At 39.6% G+C, this 17,348-nt stretch overlaps 1 protein-coding gene across 4 annotated transcripts in view; it reads left to right on the plus strand.

Moving 5' to 3' along the window:
* The window catches only part of LOC126356979 (helicase domino-like), a 379,868-nt gene that overhangs the window by 4,060 nt on the left and 358,460 nt on the right, over positions 1-17,348 (plus strand). For all 4 annotated transcript variants that reach the window (XM_050007413.1, XM_050007415.1, XM_050007414.1 and 1 more), the window contains one exon: positions 16,492-17,176. In XM_050007413.1, the coding sequence (XP_049863370.1) occupies positions 16,492-17,176 (685 nt within the window). The remainder of the gene's footprint in view (positions 1-16,491; positions 17,177-17,348) is intronic.

Raw genomic sequence — 17,348 nt, forward strand, 5'->3', positions numbered from 1 at the left:
CTTGTCTACTATTAGTGACACAGTAACTGCTATGAAGCAGAGAAACCGCAAAACTCACTGGCAAGCTACCAAAGACAGAGATAAAAATAAGGCAGTAACACCTTCTAACTTATTTGGAACTGATTGTTAATTGTGTAGGCCAAATGAATTGTCAGACTAAACTAAATGCAGTAACTAGTAAAAGTTATCACAGACTGAAGCTTATAGTACCAGAACAGAAAGCTATAAGAGTAAATCAAATAATAAGTCCAGAATGAATTAGAGCTTTTGAGATTCTCTACACAGCAATACCAAATATTGAGATACAATGACTATTTAAAGCAGCTTGCACAGACTCGGTTTAGTTTGTACCAACCTTTCCCTGTACTGCTTGCTAGTGCCTTGTGTGGGCAGGATTGAAAGACATCAATTTATATGCTGCTAACATCTCTGCTTCCTGAGGATGAATCTATATTACTATCATAAGAAACTACAGCACCTCCCCCCTCCACCACTCTTCCCTTTAATTTGCTAGTACCTACAGGGTACACGAGGAGGTTGGGTCTAAAGTGCGCTTATGGTATGCATGACTCTTGCCTTGCAATCCAGTTTTGGCAATTTGTTGACATTCATCGTTTGCAGTTGGTTGTTAGGATATTGTAGCCAGTGGGATTTGATGAATCTGATGGTTACTTTTGGTGAAAAATGAGAATTGATTACATTTGTTCTTGATATAGTTGTTCCAGAACTGGTTATTACGATTTTTGAGGTTGGTCACTGATATTTGTATTTATTTAGTTAATGTTTAAAGGTAGCACCAACCAAAGGTGATGCTGTACATGTGACTGACCTGGCTGGTCTACTGGTTGTCAGGGTCTATTTGTGTTCATGTATCATGATCTGGGTCCTAGGATTGACAGAGCACGAAGACAGGAATCCATCTCCATTGGAATCCATCATTGCTAGCTTCCAAAAGGATCACACATCATAATATCGCTTCGTAAATGGGATTGTGAGGGTGGTTGTGAGGACTGTGTTGGCCTACACAAGTGGGACCATTTGTTGTTCTGGTGTCCCTCATGTGTCTGTCCCTAAGTGACTGGGAAATGAACACAGTTTGTGATGCATTAGGTCAACCGAAGCGTCCGATCCCTTCTGTCGGCTTTGACCCGTGATGTAAGGCTGTTATGGCGTGTGACGTCATGATGGCGTGGAGTTTGGTTTGCGAGTGTGACGTGTTTGTAGGTGTCATTGTGTTGCTGTTTGTGGTGCCCTCTGGTGGTCTGTTTAGGGGTTTCGTGTTGTGTGGTGTATTGGGTTCAGTTTGGTGTTACTGCTTCTTCTGGCTAGTCCTCGTTTTAACTGTGTGTGGAACGGAATTGGTTTCAGTGAGTTAAAGATTTAGTGTTTTTGTGTGAAAGTTGTTGTAGTGGTGTTCGCTATAGGTCGTGTGTTAATTTGAGTAAATTACTTTGTTGCTGCTCTTGTTAGGTATGGATAAAATTAATACTGTGCACTTGCATGCTATGGTGGGCGTTTTTGCGTGCATGAAATTGGCATGAGTGAGAGAAGTGTGCTTTGAATGGTTTTCGTTTTGTCATGAAGTATGTTCCGAGTTTATTAAGTACAGGTGTAAGTTGGGTGGGCCTGGGGTTGTGGTGGTGGTGGATGACTCTCAGTTTGGGGAAAAGGAAGCATGAGAGAGGTAAGTCTGTGGTTGGTTTCTTGGTGTGGGAGTTCGAAATGTGTTTTTAGGGTTGTGGAGGGGCGGTCTAAGAGGGAATTAGTGGGGTTAATTGAGAGTTTATAGAGCCGAGTTCTACTGTAGTTTCAGATACTTTTTCTTCTTATAGGGGGTTAGGTGAGAGGGGGTACAATCATTTAGTAGTGAACCATAGTTTAGAGATTAAAATTTATGAGACGGGGGCTTGTACAAATACCATAGACGGGATGTGGGGGGGCGTTAAGACAGTTCTTGCGAGGGGGAAGAGGCACTCTTCTAACCTTGAGTCTCATTTAGATGAGTACTGTTGGCGGAAGAGTGACCCTAAGGCTAACTTTTTTCTTTAATTTTTTTTTTTTTTTTATATAGAAAAAGTGCTATCGGTAACATGTACAGGTCGAAGGTGGTTAGTTAGGGTGGGTGGCTGTGACTGGGAGTGGGGCGTTTTTTTTTTTTTTTTTTTTTTTTCCGTTGTTGGTAGTGTTTGTGGGGGGGGGGGGGGGAGAGAATGTGTTGGTTTGTTATTTAGTTGTGGAGGATCTATTTTGTTGAGTTGTAGTGTGTGATTGAGATTTTGGGTATTTTATTTTGGAGTGAGCGGGGAGGTTTGGTTGGGGTGGGTTGTGTCTTTCTTTTGGTTGTGTATTTTTTGTTGGTGTGTGTCTAAATTTGTTTATATTTACTTCGTCCCCACCCAAAAAACCCCAATTTCCCACACTTGTCCCGTTAGTTTCATTAGGTTTTTTGTGGAACATGTGTGTGTGTGTGTGTGTGTGTGTGTGTGTGTGTGTGTGTGTGTGTGTGTGTGTGTTGGGTTTTCAATGTATTTTCGTGTTTGTTGTCACGTTCCATAGTGACATCATAGGCACCATATTGGAGTCGTCGTGTATGGTCATTTCCACCATATTTGTGACGCCATGGGTCAAAGCGCTCTACTTCTGTATTCCTGTGACAGAAATGGAATAATCCTGGGTCCCTTTTTTGGTCAGTCTCTGTAAAGGAAACAGTAGACAGTGCTACTGGTGTGACATATGATGAGTATATACCCCTCCTGTCTGTTAGTATCTGCTTTCAGTCCCTACTTTTCATTGTAAGATAAATCGTAGTACTCCATGACTGTGCAACATGTGGCCCCTTAAGCTACTTTGGTGGACATAGCTGTCTTGTTAAGTGCTTTGCCCTGGAGAAGAAAAACAGCTATAATTGTTGTCTGTGATGTTAAAGAGTCTCCTTGCTCAAAGTAATCGATAGTAGAATAAAAAGTATGCAGTTGTAAGCACTTGTTTGAATAGTGCCCTATTGTCCACCCCAAACTTCCTGTAACATAGCTCCAAAGAGTGTTCTGAAGGAAGTTTTAAAAATGGAATGACTTGAATGAGATTTTCACTCTGCGGCGGAGTGTGCGCTGATATGAAACTTCCTGGCAGATTAAAACTGTGTGCCCGACCGAGACTCGAACTTGGGACCTTTGCCTTTCGCGGCCAAGTGCTCTACCATCTGAGCTACCGAAGCACGACTCACGCCTGGTACTCACAGCTTTACTTCTGCCAGTATGGTGATGGTAGAGCACTTGCCCGGGAAAGGCAAAGGTCCCGAGTTCGAATCTCGGTCGGGCACACAGTTTTAATCTGCCAGGAAGTTTCATGGAATTACTTCATCAAAACTAATAAATCAAATGATTGGAGTCCAGTGGCTTATAAAGTTATTCTGTCCAGATGTGTTGAAGAGTGCAAAACTGCTGTGATTGACACTAGTAATGTATGGACCTAGGACATTTGGTTTCATTGGCCATAGCTAAACATTGTCATAGCATGAGACATTGTGTGATGTATGAGGAGACCAGGATTGTATTGAAAGTATCTTCCTTCTAGGATTGCATTGTAGAGGATGCAAATATCTTCATCAGGCTTTCTGGATTCACACGGGAAATAACCTGGAGCCCTGTACGTTCTGTGATCAGGTCTCAAAGAACAACACAATACTTCAAAAATGTGGTCTCATCACAGCACTACCAGGGACATAGCTAGCAGCCAAAACCACAAGGACTTTCATCAGCAGCATTTATTTTTAAGACTTGCTTCAGTGTATGACAATGTGAAGGTTTTCAGCAGTTATCTTGATGAAAAAGTGTGAATATTTCACTACATTGTCTGGTGGTGGACTTGAAAAGTGTAATTTCACCAGTTGTACAGAGAACAACTTAAGTGTTACACACTAATTGTACACAGTTTGCTGTGAACAGTAGCCCCATTGGTATTATGACTGTGCCAACACGCTGGCCTTGTTCACGCTATATCAGTAGCCATGTTTGACGATGCCAATGGCAAATTTGTTTCAGATCCCTTGACAATATCACTCTGGCTTTATTACATTAGCATATGTTTTAAACTTAAGATGGTCTTAAAAATTTTGCATTTTAAAAAGTCATTCACCCAAGTGGATCGTACAGGAATAACATCATTTGACTATTGTACAGACTCTCATGTTTAGGGAATGGAAATAGTCATCCTTGTCACTGAAAAGCCACTGAAAGAGTTGAAAAAAAGTAAGTTGCCAGGCCTGGATGGAATCCCAATTCAGTTTCACAGTTTTTGACATTACCCACTTATCTTGCATTTACCATTAATCTGCTGTCCAATGCAAAGCCCCAAGTAAGGGACTAAAGTGCTGATGTAACAGAGGTAAAATTTTTAAAAAGCATTGCTCTTGTGAAACTCAGCTTGCCCTTTTCTCACACAGTATCTTTTTAACCATAAATGAAGGCCAACAGGCAGATTCCATATTCCTAGATTTCTGGAAAACATTGAATACAGTGCCCACTATATGCTGTTATCGAAGACCCGAGTATGAAAAAACATTGCCAGATATGTGAACAGCTCAATGGCCTTGTACATAGTAGAACCCAGTATGTTGTCCTAAATGGCGAGTGTTCATCAGAGAAAGGTATTGTCAGAAGTGTCACAGGGAAGGTTGATAGGACCACTCTTTCACTCTGTATACATAGACAGCCTGATGGTTAAGGCGAGCAGCAGTCTCTGATTGTTCGCTCTGTATGGGGAAGTGTTTTCATTGAGTGACTAGGAGGATACAAGATGACTTAGACAAAATTTCTGACAGGTTTGTTGAAAGGCAACTTGCTCTAAATGTTGAAAAATGTAAGTTAATGCAGATGAATAGAAAAAATAGAGCTGCTGCTGCATGATCTCATTTCTAAATTTTATCAGTTCTGCGGAACACAACTAACTGAAAATATTTTGGAAGGGTGTAGTTGACGTCACCATCAGTGCTGCACAGTGTGTCGTAAAGCTGTTTTACTGTATTACAGTAATCTCCATTCCCTCTCCAATAATCCACATCTACATACAACACCACAAACTACTGTGTGATACATGGCGGAGGTTACCTTGTATCTCTACTAATCATTCCCTTTCCTGTTCCACTTGCATATAGAAAGCAGGAAAAATGACTGCCTATATGTCTCTGTATGAGCCTTAATTTCTCTTATCTTCATGGACCATACTTGAAATGTACGATGACGACAGCAGAATCGTTTTGCACTCAACATTAAATGCCAATTCTCTAAATTTTTCTCAATAATGTTTCATGAAAAGAACATCATTTTCCATCCAGGGATTCTCATTTGAATTCATAAAGTATCTCCGTAAGACTTGTGTATTGATCGAACCTGCTGGTAACAATTCTAGCAACTTGCTTTGAAGTCTTCCTTTAATCTGACCTGTGGGTATCCCAAACACTCGAGCATTACTTGAGTTGGCCATTTGCCTTCCCTACTACCATCCTTAAGTGCCTGCTAATTTCATATCACTTTGCGGTGTTATTTCTAGATATGTAATCAATATGTTGTGCCAACCAGCACACTACGAATACTGTATTTGGACGTTATGGGGTTGTTCCTCCTTTATATCTGTGTTAACTTACATTTTTCTAAATTTAGAGCAAGTGCTATTCTTCACACCAACTAAATTTTGTCCAAGTCATCATGTATACTCTGTCAGCGACTACACCTTCCCATACACCATAGAGTCATCAGCAAAGTGTTGCTGTCCATCAGATCATTTGTGTTTATGGAGAATGAGATAGTACCTATCACACTTCCCCAGGACACTTCTGATGATACTCCTGTCTCTGATAAACACTCGCTGTCCAGGACAACGTACTGAATTGTATTACTTAAGAAGTCTTCAAGCCACTTGCATATCTGGAAACCTATTCCATATGCTTGTAACTTTGCTAACAGTTTGCAGTGGGGCATTGTGTCAAATGCTTTCAGAAATGAAGGAATATGGAATCTGTCTGTTGCTCATCATCCATGGTTCATAGGATATCATGCAAGGAAAGGGCAAGATCGAGTTTTGTGTGAGCTATGCTTTGCATATTAATGTTGATTTGTGAGCCGAAGATTTTCCATCTCAGTGAAAAGTTTGAGAACATGTTCAACAATTAAGCAGCACATTGGTGTTGAGGATATTGGTATTTAATTTTACATGTCCGTCCTACCTTTCTTATATAAGGAAGTCACCTGCAATTTTTTTTCCAGTCACCTGGGACATTGCACAGGGTGAGAGGTTCACAATAAATGCAAACTAAGTTTAGGGGCCAGTGCCTTAGAGTGCTCTTTGTAGTACTGAATAGGGATTCCACCTGGACTTCGCAACTTATTTATTTTTTTTTTTCAACTCTTTCAGTTGCTTATCCATGCCAGGATGCCCATTACTATGTCCTCCAAATGGGACTCTGTGCGACGATCAAATGGTGGTTGTTTGTACAATCCTCCTGTGTGAATGACTTATTAAATGCAAAATTTAATACTTCCACTTTCCTTTTGCTGTCTTCTATTACCACACCAGATTGGTCCTTTAGTGACTACACTATTGGCCATTAAAATTGCTGCACCACAAAGATGACATGCTACAGATGCAAAATTTAACTGACAGGAAGAAGATACTGTGATATGCAAATGATGAGCTTTTCAGAGCAGTCTCACAAGGTTAGCGCCAGTGGCGACGCCTACAATGTGCTGACATGAGGAAAGTTTCAAACTGATTTCTCATACACAAACAGCAGCTGACCGGCGTTGCCTGGTGAAATGTTGTTGTGATGCCTTGTGTAAGGAGGAGAAATGCGTACCATCACATTTCCAACTTTGATAAAGGTCAGATTGTAGCCTATTGTGATTGCGGTTTATCGTATCACGACATTGCTGCTTGCGTTGGTCGAGATCCAATGACTGTTAGCAGAATATGGAATCAGTGGGTTCAGGAAGGTAATGCGGAATGCTGTGCTGGATCCCAATGGCCTCACATCACTAGCAGTCGAGATGACAGGCATCTTATCCGCATGGCTGTAACGGATCGTGCAGCCACGTCTCGATCCCTGGGTCAACACATGGGGACGTTTGCAAGAAAACAACCATCTGCACGAACAGTTCGACGACGTTTTGCAGCAGCATGGGCTATCAGCTCAGAGATCATGGGTGCGGTTACCCTTGACGCTGCATCACAGACAGGAGTGCCTGCGATGGTGTACTCAACGACAAAACTGGGTGCACGAATGGCAAAACATCATTTTTTCGGATGAATCCATGTTCTGTTTACAGCATCATAATGGTCGCATCCGTGGTTGGTGACATCATGGTGAACGCATATTGGAAGCATGTATTCCTCATTGCTATGCTGGCGTATCACCCCGCGTGATTTGGCATGAGGTGCCATTGGTTACATGTCTCGGTCACCTCTTGTTTGCATTGACAGCACTTTGAACAGTGGACATTACATTTCAGATGAGTTACGACCTGTTGCTCTCCCCCTCATTCGATCCCTGCGAAAACGTACATTTTAGCAGGATAATGCACGACCGCATATTGCAGGTCCTGTACGGGCCTTTGTGGATACAGAAAATGTCCAACTGCTGGCCTGGCCAGCACATTCTCCAGATCTCTCACCAATTGAAAACGTCTGGTCAATGGTGGCCGAGCAACTGGCTCGTCACAATACACCAGTCACTACTCTAGATGAACTGTGGTATCCTGTTGAAGCTGCATGGGCACCTGTACCTGTACAGGTGTATTAAGGCCGTTATTACAGCCAGAGGTGGTTGTTGTGGGTACTGATTTCTCAGGATCTATGCACCCAAATTGCATGAAAATGTAATCACATGTCAGTTCTAGTATAATATATTTGTCCATTGAATACCCATTTATCATCTGCACTTCCTCTTGGTGCGACAATTTTAATGGCCAGTAGTGTATATATAAGCCTTTTACTCACCTTTTATGTAGGAGCAGAATTTTTTCATTTTCAAAGATTTGGTAAGGTATGATGGTGATAGTTCTTGTAACCTTCATGCATCAGTCATTTTATGGACATATGATTTTGTACTAATTTTGCCTATTGTCATTTGCGTGTTCCTTTTTGAACCGAGAGTGCAACATTCTCCTCTTCCTTAGCAATTTATGAATTTTGATATTGGACCATGATAAGTCTTTATTGTCTGTAAGCGTTTTACTTTGCACCTATTTCTCCAGAGTGTGATTTACAATCTGTTTAATCTGCCCATAAATCCTCTATGTCCATCATACTGGAACTAAATGATGTCCATTCATTTTCTAAATGGGATACTAACAACTGCTGATCTGCTCTTTCTAGCAAAAATACTGTCCTAGCCTTCTTGACAGTTTTATCAACTTTAGTATCCATCGTCGCTGTGATGACATCATCACTTATCCCTGTCTCTATACTGACACAGTCAATAAGATTGGGCCTGTTTGGAGCTACAAGGTTAAAATATTTGCATTGTGTGTGGGCTGTTGAAGTAGCTGTTCTAGACAGCTTTCAGAAAATGTTTTTGAAAGTACATCAGTAGTCCAAAATCAATTGTCTACAAGTTTGTCCAAATTCTCTGTTACCCAGTTCCCTACCATATTGTGTTCCTAGATATAATTATTAGGTTTGATCATGCAAATACCACAGTTGAGAAGTGTCAATTGCATGACAACAAAAACACAATTTGGCAAACTTTCTCTGAAGCTATGACTTCAAGCGGGTAATATGCGTGTTTTTACTAGCTCACATGTAGGTGAATAGAGCCTCGTCCTTGAAGCTGTCATTACAGTGAATATTTCTCCTTTGTAGTTGTTTCACATGTTTTTATTTTATATTATGCTACAGTGATGTTTTCTGCTGTTACAAGGAGCATTGGCTATGACAGTTATTGAATTTCTGCAAAATGTTGGAACACACTTCAGTTTAACCACTTCTTTCTAAATTTTTTGAATCATCTATCCATACTTGTAATCTTGATAGTTGTTAGCTGCAACCTCAGTTAGGATTTGCAGACCAAATCACCCGACATTTAGAATAATAATTTTATGGTTTAGCTTCTTATCATATTTTGAATTTTTGCAAGATTATTACTTATTTACAAGTAGGTAAGATTCACAACAGTTGCTAAAAGTGCTGATTTTGGAGTGTCAAATTATGAGCCAAGAAAGAACAAACATTACACACATTTCTTTAGCATCTACATTGACTTGATACAATTATTCACTTTTTGATGGAAGACGATAAAGACAACACACACTATGTATGTATCGAAGAAATTGGGTGGAATGCTGGGGAACTGTATGAACTAGCAGCCTTCTCACATTTATAGGCTATCTAAGTTTGCAATCTACAAGTTGACAGTCCCCCACACAGAGTGGTGTAAAGTCTTTTCGATTGAGATGGTGTCCTGGTTTCTGGTCCTAAAGAGCCTCACATGCAAGTCTCAAGTTGTCAAGATGGTATCCACCAGAAGAGGTGTTCAGAGAAAGTGATTTGTCACATATCCATACCAAAGCGAGTAGAGATCAGTGAACGTAATCAAAATTCAAAGCTGTACAAAAAGGTGTAAAGATTGGCAACTTCTGTTTATTTCCGAAATTTACAATTGTGCATGTTACAAAAATGTAAATATCAGTTACCATTGAAATAATTCAACTCGCACAAAATCCTGGGTGTTATGGCTTGTGGTAGTGTGACGTAGAGTGGTCTTTTGCACTAAATGTTGGTAAAGCAGATGATAGACTTCAATTCGTTCATAGTACACGGCGAAAATACATTTTACAAACGAGGTGACTTACTAAAAACTTGTGTGGCACATACTAGAACATTGTTCAAGTGTGTGGGATGTAGCAAATAAGACTAAGACGAGAGTATTCAAACAAGGTGAGCACAAACAGTCTCATTTTTATTTAACTCATGGAGAGTGTCACATAAATGTCGAGAAACCTGAACTGGCAGTGGCTTGTAGATAGATCCTATAATAAGGAAGCTCCCAGAACATAAAGAAATTGGGATAATCCATATAACTTCATGCAGGGGGATTACCTTCGTAGTCTCAGATGTTATTGAATTTAGCATATGTTAAAATTCAGGTATTATAATGGTATCCTCTTTTTGGACACACCTGTTAAAGTTCTTTTACTGTCGCCTTACGAATTTTTTTAATAATATACAGAATTTTTTCCAAATATGCCAATCCAGAAAAGCTAGATTTTTTTTTTCTGTTGATTAGTACCATGTAATACTATAGTCTCTTTAACAGAGAGCTTCCACTTTTAAGTTCGATATAATGGCTAACATACATCTTCAGTGCAGTTGTTTCTTTGTTACAGTGTTTATTTCTATTGTCTTTGTTGCAGTTATATCTTACAACTTTCTTTGTTACAATTACTTCTTACCACTTTCTTTGTTGCAGTTACTTCTTACCACTTTCGTTGTTGCAGTTATTTCTTTTCACTTTCGTTGTTACAGATATTTCTTATACTTTGTTGTAGTTTCTTATCAGTTTCTTTGTAATGGTTGTTCATTGTAGGTTTCTGTATTGTAGTCGTTCAGTGCTAATTTGTTTACTGAAGAGGCTTCTAAGAAATCTGAGACCATCTAGTGAGTTTTGTGTTTTCATGAAGAATTTGCCAGTTCACACAGTTGCAGTGTGTTTTGTGAAAAGGACTGTTTGAAATGTCTTTTGAATGGAGCCGCAGGAGAGAGAAGTGTGCTGACCGTTTGCATATCCATATAAGAGTGATACATAAACACAAAAAAGAGACTTTGTTCAGGTTGGGGATAAGTGTTCCCATTTGAAGACTCTGTTTCAAGGAGAAGATGTTTCCAGTGATGACTTTTTTGAGTTCTTAATATTTTGACAGAATAACAACAATGGTACTATCTGAACAGGGTGAAGCCTCCCAGGGTGCAGATGATGCAGATTTTGCATCAATAGAGGAAGAATTAAATACCCTGAATCAGTCAACTACAGAGGCAGGTGTTAGTCCTGTTAAGAAACCGTGGTCAGTGAAGTTGAATCATAAACTCTATGCATGAAGAAAGTGCAGAGAAATTTGAATACACTACAGCAAAACTGGCCACACTCTTCAAAGTAGAAATTCTACCTTCAGAAGAAAATGAACCTAAGCACTCCTGCACCTCTTGCGAGGAGTTTGTCACAAATATCAATTCAGCTGTTGAATATTTTGCACCCTTCTGTCAAAAGGTGCTAGCTTTAACTATTATTCCAGAGACATTTTCAAAGAAAACAATTTTGAACTATATTCCATCAGTATCAAAGTACATAGTAGACAAATAAAGAAATGTGCGGTCTGTAAAAGGGGTCTTTTGAAGACCAGATCCATATTATGGTCATCCTGCAGAATCAGTTCAGGTTCAAATAGTGCATTCATTTTATCTGGAAGATAATTGTGACTGTTCTCGCCAGAGAGCCAACAAAAAAGACACTATAACTGTAACGGTTGAAGGTCAAAAAGTTGTGGAAGTGAAGAGGTACATGACCCGCAGTGTTAGAGAAAATTATGCAATTTATAAGAGTAACTATATGACTTCATGTATTGGAAGATCAAAACTTTGTGCACTATTACCTAAGTGGGTGGTTCCACGCCCATCTAGAGATGTCTGTTTATGTGCATACTGTGTTGAATTTTTAACTTTGTGTGCTAAATTTTAAGAACTTAGTGGAGCGCATGACATATGACACTTTCGTTGGGCATGCGAAATCATTAGTAGTCTATGACATAAAGTGAGACACTTCCTTATTTCAAGAATGTGGTGACTACCGTGGAAAGGGAGGACTGTATTTACAGAAACTTGAAGAAAACTATGTGTAGTGCTTCACTGTGATTTTGCTGAGAATTGGTCTATAGTTCTCCCATAAGAAGTACAAGGGTATCATTGAAGTAATGACCTGGTTTCAATTTGTATACGAGTGACATATAGCAATGCGTAAAATTCTTCAACTGCAAACAGGGACAGAGACAATCATCTTTATTTCTGTCGGTGCCCCTAGCCATTTTAAAAATTCTTACCAGATGTTTGAATTGAGAAAGTCGCTTGTGCCATCTGACTGGGTAAACAGTGCTACTGGCCATGGGAAGGGGCCTTGTGATGGTGTAGGAGGCCTGCTGGAGAACCATGCCACAAAACATAATCTTTCCAGACAAAATACAGCTGCGATTCAGAATGCTGAGGATTTTACGAGAGTCATGAAATCTTACACATCCACAGCCCTCATTCTTCTGTACAAAGGGAAAATCGAATTATTCCATGAGCATGAAAAAGAAGAATGGTCCAAACAAACTTCTCCTCTGAAAAGAATTCAGAAGACACATTTTGGACTCAAAGTGAACTGATATTGCACGCACTTTAAAGAGCATGAAAGAAGAAATTTCGTTCGTTCAGCCAACAACTAAGAAATAGCGGGATAATATTCAGATTCACAATCTGAGAAGGGGTATGTGTGTGCATGTATGACTGTGACTGATGTATGACTGTGACTGATGTATGACTGTGACTGATGTATGACTGTGACTGATGTATGACTGTGACTGATGTATGACTGTGACTGATGTATGACTGTGACTGATGTATGACTGTGACTGATGTATGACTGTGACTGATGTATGACTGTGACTGATGTATGACTGTGACTGATGTGTGACTGTGACTGATGTGTGACTGTGACTGATGTGTGACTGTGACTGATGTATGACTGTGACTGTGACTGATGTATAACTGTGACTGTGACTGATGTATGACTGTGACTGTGACTGTGACTGATGTATGACTGTGACTGTGACTGATGTATGACTGTGACTGTGACTGATGTATGACTGTGACTGTGACTGATGTATGACTGTGACTGTGACTGATGTATGACTGTGACTGTGACTGATGTATGACTGTGACTGTGACTGATGTATGACTGTGACTGTGACTGATGTATGACTGTGACTGTGACTGATGTGTGACTGTGACTGATGTATGACTGTGACTGATGTATGACTGTGACTGTGACTGATGTATGACTGTGACTGATGTATGACTGTGACTGATGTATTGCAGAGATTGTAGACACCAGTTATGTGTTAAACGAAATTGTATTTAACTTTATGCTACCACATGGCCAGGTGCTGGATATAGGTTTCACCTGAAGGACAGCAACAGTGGCATCAGTGCTCACCTCCTGTTCACAATGTTTGGAACATTGTAAGTGCTCCAGTTCCTATTGGTTCAACAGGAAGGCATCACTCTTATATCATAGGAAGGTACTGAAGCAGTGGAACACATTTTTAATTCATTGACTGGCTAATTTCAGTACAGAAGAGGGTGCACAGAAGTTGTATAAACGGAAACCTTTAAGTCTTTGGACCTTTCACATACATTTTTGAACCATTTAAAATGCTTGAAAAATGAGTCTCTTACACATTTCAAAAACTAAAATTATGTTACATAGGGCTAGGTTTTGATTTTTATGAACCTGTTATGTGATAATGTGGTAGTAAAACAGGTTTCAACAACTTTCAGTTGTTTATAAAACCTGTTCAACCTAAAAGTGGAAGCTCTCCTTTTCAGGAAATGTAGAACAATGTGGTACTAATCAACAGAAAAAAATCAAAATTTTATTGATTGACATTTTGAAAAAATAAAAAAAATCCATAAATTATAAAAAAAAGTTCAGAACACCATAGTAAAAGAACTTTCACAGATAACTCCAAATGGAGGATTTATTTGTAATCATAAAGCAATTATCTTTCAAATAAAAAAGCCAACAAAAATCTAGAACTGTTCCAGAGGTACAGCATTTTAAATTTTTTTTCCAAAATTCGCATATTCAAACTAGTATGTTCATTGTCGTCTTTGGAGGGCTGTATCTAGGAGAAGAAATTTTTTCTGGAGAAAACAAAATAATACATGTTCCTTACTTAGTCCTTCATTTTAACATACACCAAATTCAATAACATCCAAGACTATGAAAGGAAGATTTTTTCCTAGCCTGCCTGAATTAATATGGACTATGCCAACTGTATTAGATGTTGAATTTAGTAATAGGTTACAGCGGCCTACATATTGCTCTCATTGATATTGTGAATTCCAGTACAAAATTAATTATAACATGCAAAGATGTACTGAAGCAACCACTGTCCCTGCCATCCATGCGTGATCGGAACAGTAAGAAACCCTAAATACCTAGTACATGGGAACAATTGTTTGCAGAGTAGAGGGCAGGACTGTTTATTGTACTAAGAGAACCTCTGTCACACCCAACACATAAAGCTATTTGCACTCTGCAACATAATGTGTGTTGATTTGAAACTATCTGGCAGACTAAATGTGTGTGCTGGGCAGGGACTCGAACCTGGGTCCACGGTAGAGTATTTGCCTGCAAGAGGTAAAGGTCCCAGGACTGAGTCCTGCCTTGACTCACAAGTTTATCTGCCAAGACATTTCAAATTGGTACACACTCTACTGCAAAATGAAAGTTAATCATGCCTCTGAGCAGACACACTAACTGCAGGCAGACTGTGACTCTCTTAACTACTGGAACTTTTAATCAGATTATTTGTCAGGATTCACTGCAAGATGCCTTACATATGTCTTGTTACAAAGTAAGGAACCCTGGAATGTTATTCGCAACCTTTCCCATTGTTGGAAGGAGCCACCAGTAAGCTGCGTGCGTCACTGTGGTACGTACATTTTAACTGAATAATGAATTCGACATGTTGACATACTCTACCCACTATTAGTTTAACTGTGTTAATACAGAAAACAAAGGAAAAAATTGGATAAGTGTGAGTAGGACTCGTGCCCTGGGGGTTTCATACAAACATAATTACATATATAGATAGTAGTAGTAGTAGTAGTAGTAGTAGTAATAAAATTTCATGTGTCTCAATGGCCTGGTGCAAATCTTCTCATTGGACATTACTTTGACAACTTGTGGACCCATAACACATCCCAGCTATCCAATCAGGGAACGAGGACATACAGTTTAAGATGAAATTTGTATCATATAATTCTGGCGACTTCTCACATCGTTGAACAGAGAATGCTGAAAATTTAATGTGTATTAAGTAAGCAACTCTGTATTAGTGATACACATAAGCTTGTGCATATCTGGATTACTTAATGGCTAAAATCGTCATCCAGTTACAGTTGTTGGATACCTATCTAAAAAATTCTGGGGACAGCTATTTAATTTTCAGTATTTCATATAGCTGGCTACTGACCGAATTTAAAAATTTTAAATACTGTCGTAATCAACTAGTCAAGGGGTATGTTAAAGGTCTTGCACAATAAGTCTAAACCCCCACTAACACTCATACAATAATGAAAGGAAAAAAGTGTATCACTTACCACTTTTTTCTGTTCACGCAGTAAAAAGATGTTTACATTTATTACTTCTTTACATCTGACTCTATTTCCAACACATTTTGCAGACAGTCAATGTATATATCACTGAATGGTCGTACAAAATTATATCATTTTGCAACACATAGTAGAGAAGATAGGGTGTCATATACACAGCTGAATGTAAAACCAGCTTTTCTTAAAATACTGTGCAAATTACCCAGACTGTACTCATCCAGTATTAGATAATGATAACACTTTGCACTATATTTAATGCACTAACTAATTTGTAAAGCAGTTGAACAATGGAAAATCCAGGATGAAATGCAACAGTATTATGAATAGAGTAGTTGCTATTCACCATATAGTGGAGATGCTGAGTTGCAGATAGGCACAACAAAAAGACTGTCGCAGAATTAGCTTTCAGCCAGCAAGACCTTTGTTGGAAAGAGACCGCGCGCGCACCCACACACACACACCCTCAACCACACCCACCCACACACACACACACACACACACACACACACACACACACACACACACACAAAGTGAATGCAGCTCTCACACATGACAACACACTGTGTGTGTGTGTGTGTGTGTGTGTGTGTGTCCTTTTTTTTACAAAGGCCTCATTTTATGGAGGTCTTTTTTGTTGTGCCTATCTGCGACTCAGCATCTCCACTATATGGTGAGTGGCAACTATCCTTTACGTCATCTGTAAAGTAACTGGATGTTGGAAGATGTTTTATAGATATAGATTCAGTTCTTCGTAGAATTAGGGTTGGGGGATTACTTCTAATCACTAGAAATGTAAGAGTGCTTCATCATAAATGCTAGAAGATTGAGGAATTTGCCCATTTCGAAATCTAAAATGTTCATTATATAAATTTTTATAAGTTTATTATAATCCGCTAATTAGTTGCATGAGCAGAGTTGGTAAGCATCTCCCCTGTGGGTATGCACTACAGCATATTCGAGCAATTAGTTTAAAAAGAAAAATGAAAAATAGCTTGCGAAAATTATGCTCACATCTCTCTCTTCATTTTTGGCATTTGTATGTCATAATTTTAATGGACTCTGATTTTTCAGGTGATACCCACAATTGCGACCAGTAATGCTACAATTCAGCAAGGAGGAACAACTCGGATAATAAATATTGCCCCATCTAGGAGACTGAGTGTATTGGGAGTGCCTCAAGGACATGCTGGAAGCCTACAACTTACGTCAAACAATGCAAATGGCAGTGAACTTCCTGGAAGAGGAACTGTGTCCTTGGTTGCCATTGGTCAACCAACTATGGCAACAGTTTCATCATCACATCCCACCCTCGTCAGTTCTTTGTCATCACCACCGAGACAACGAGCAACGACACCAGCGGGACGTCCGGGTGTTCAGCAGGCTGCAGTGCCGCGGAAGAGGGCCAGACTGTCTGACCTTCAGGAACGCCCTCCTCCAAATGAGGAAGTTGCAGCCATGCGCCATAGTGTTCAGGAACAAAAGACAATACGCATGCGTGAACTGTGTGAACAGTATGCGGAGCATGCTGCTGAGGCCTTTTTTCTACAGGCTGGAGGCAACATGATGGACTATCACATATGGCGTAAAAAGCCATCCACTCCACAGTTCCTACATTTCCTTCGTACTCACCGCCTCGATCCAGACGATGATGATGAAGACCTCACACAGCAATTGTCTGCTACTGTAGCAAATGCTTCACAGAATGCAGATTTGAAAGTGCCTCCGTCTGTTTCATCGTCACCAAGTCCAGTGCAAGGTAATATCCTAATTGAACTGCATGTGTTAACACTTAAGTAGAGTCCTGGATCCAGGTAACATTTCTTTTTAATGTTGTAAAGGTGGATTTTCAGAAAATATAATTATTGTGAACAACATCCATAATTCTGACTCTGTTATTCGTGTCATCCTTGTATAGATTGGAATATTGT

The sequence above is a fragment of the Schistocerca gregaria genome, chromosome 1, assembly GCF_023897955.1.
Source record: "Schistocerca gregaria isolate iqSchGreg1 chromosome 1, iqSchGreg1.2, whole genome shotgun sequence".
NCBI classification, from domain to species: domain Eukaryota; kingdom Metazoa; phylum Arthropoda; class Insecta; order Orthoptera; family Acrididae; genus Schistocerca; species Schistocerca gregaria.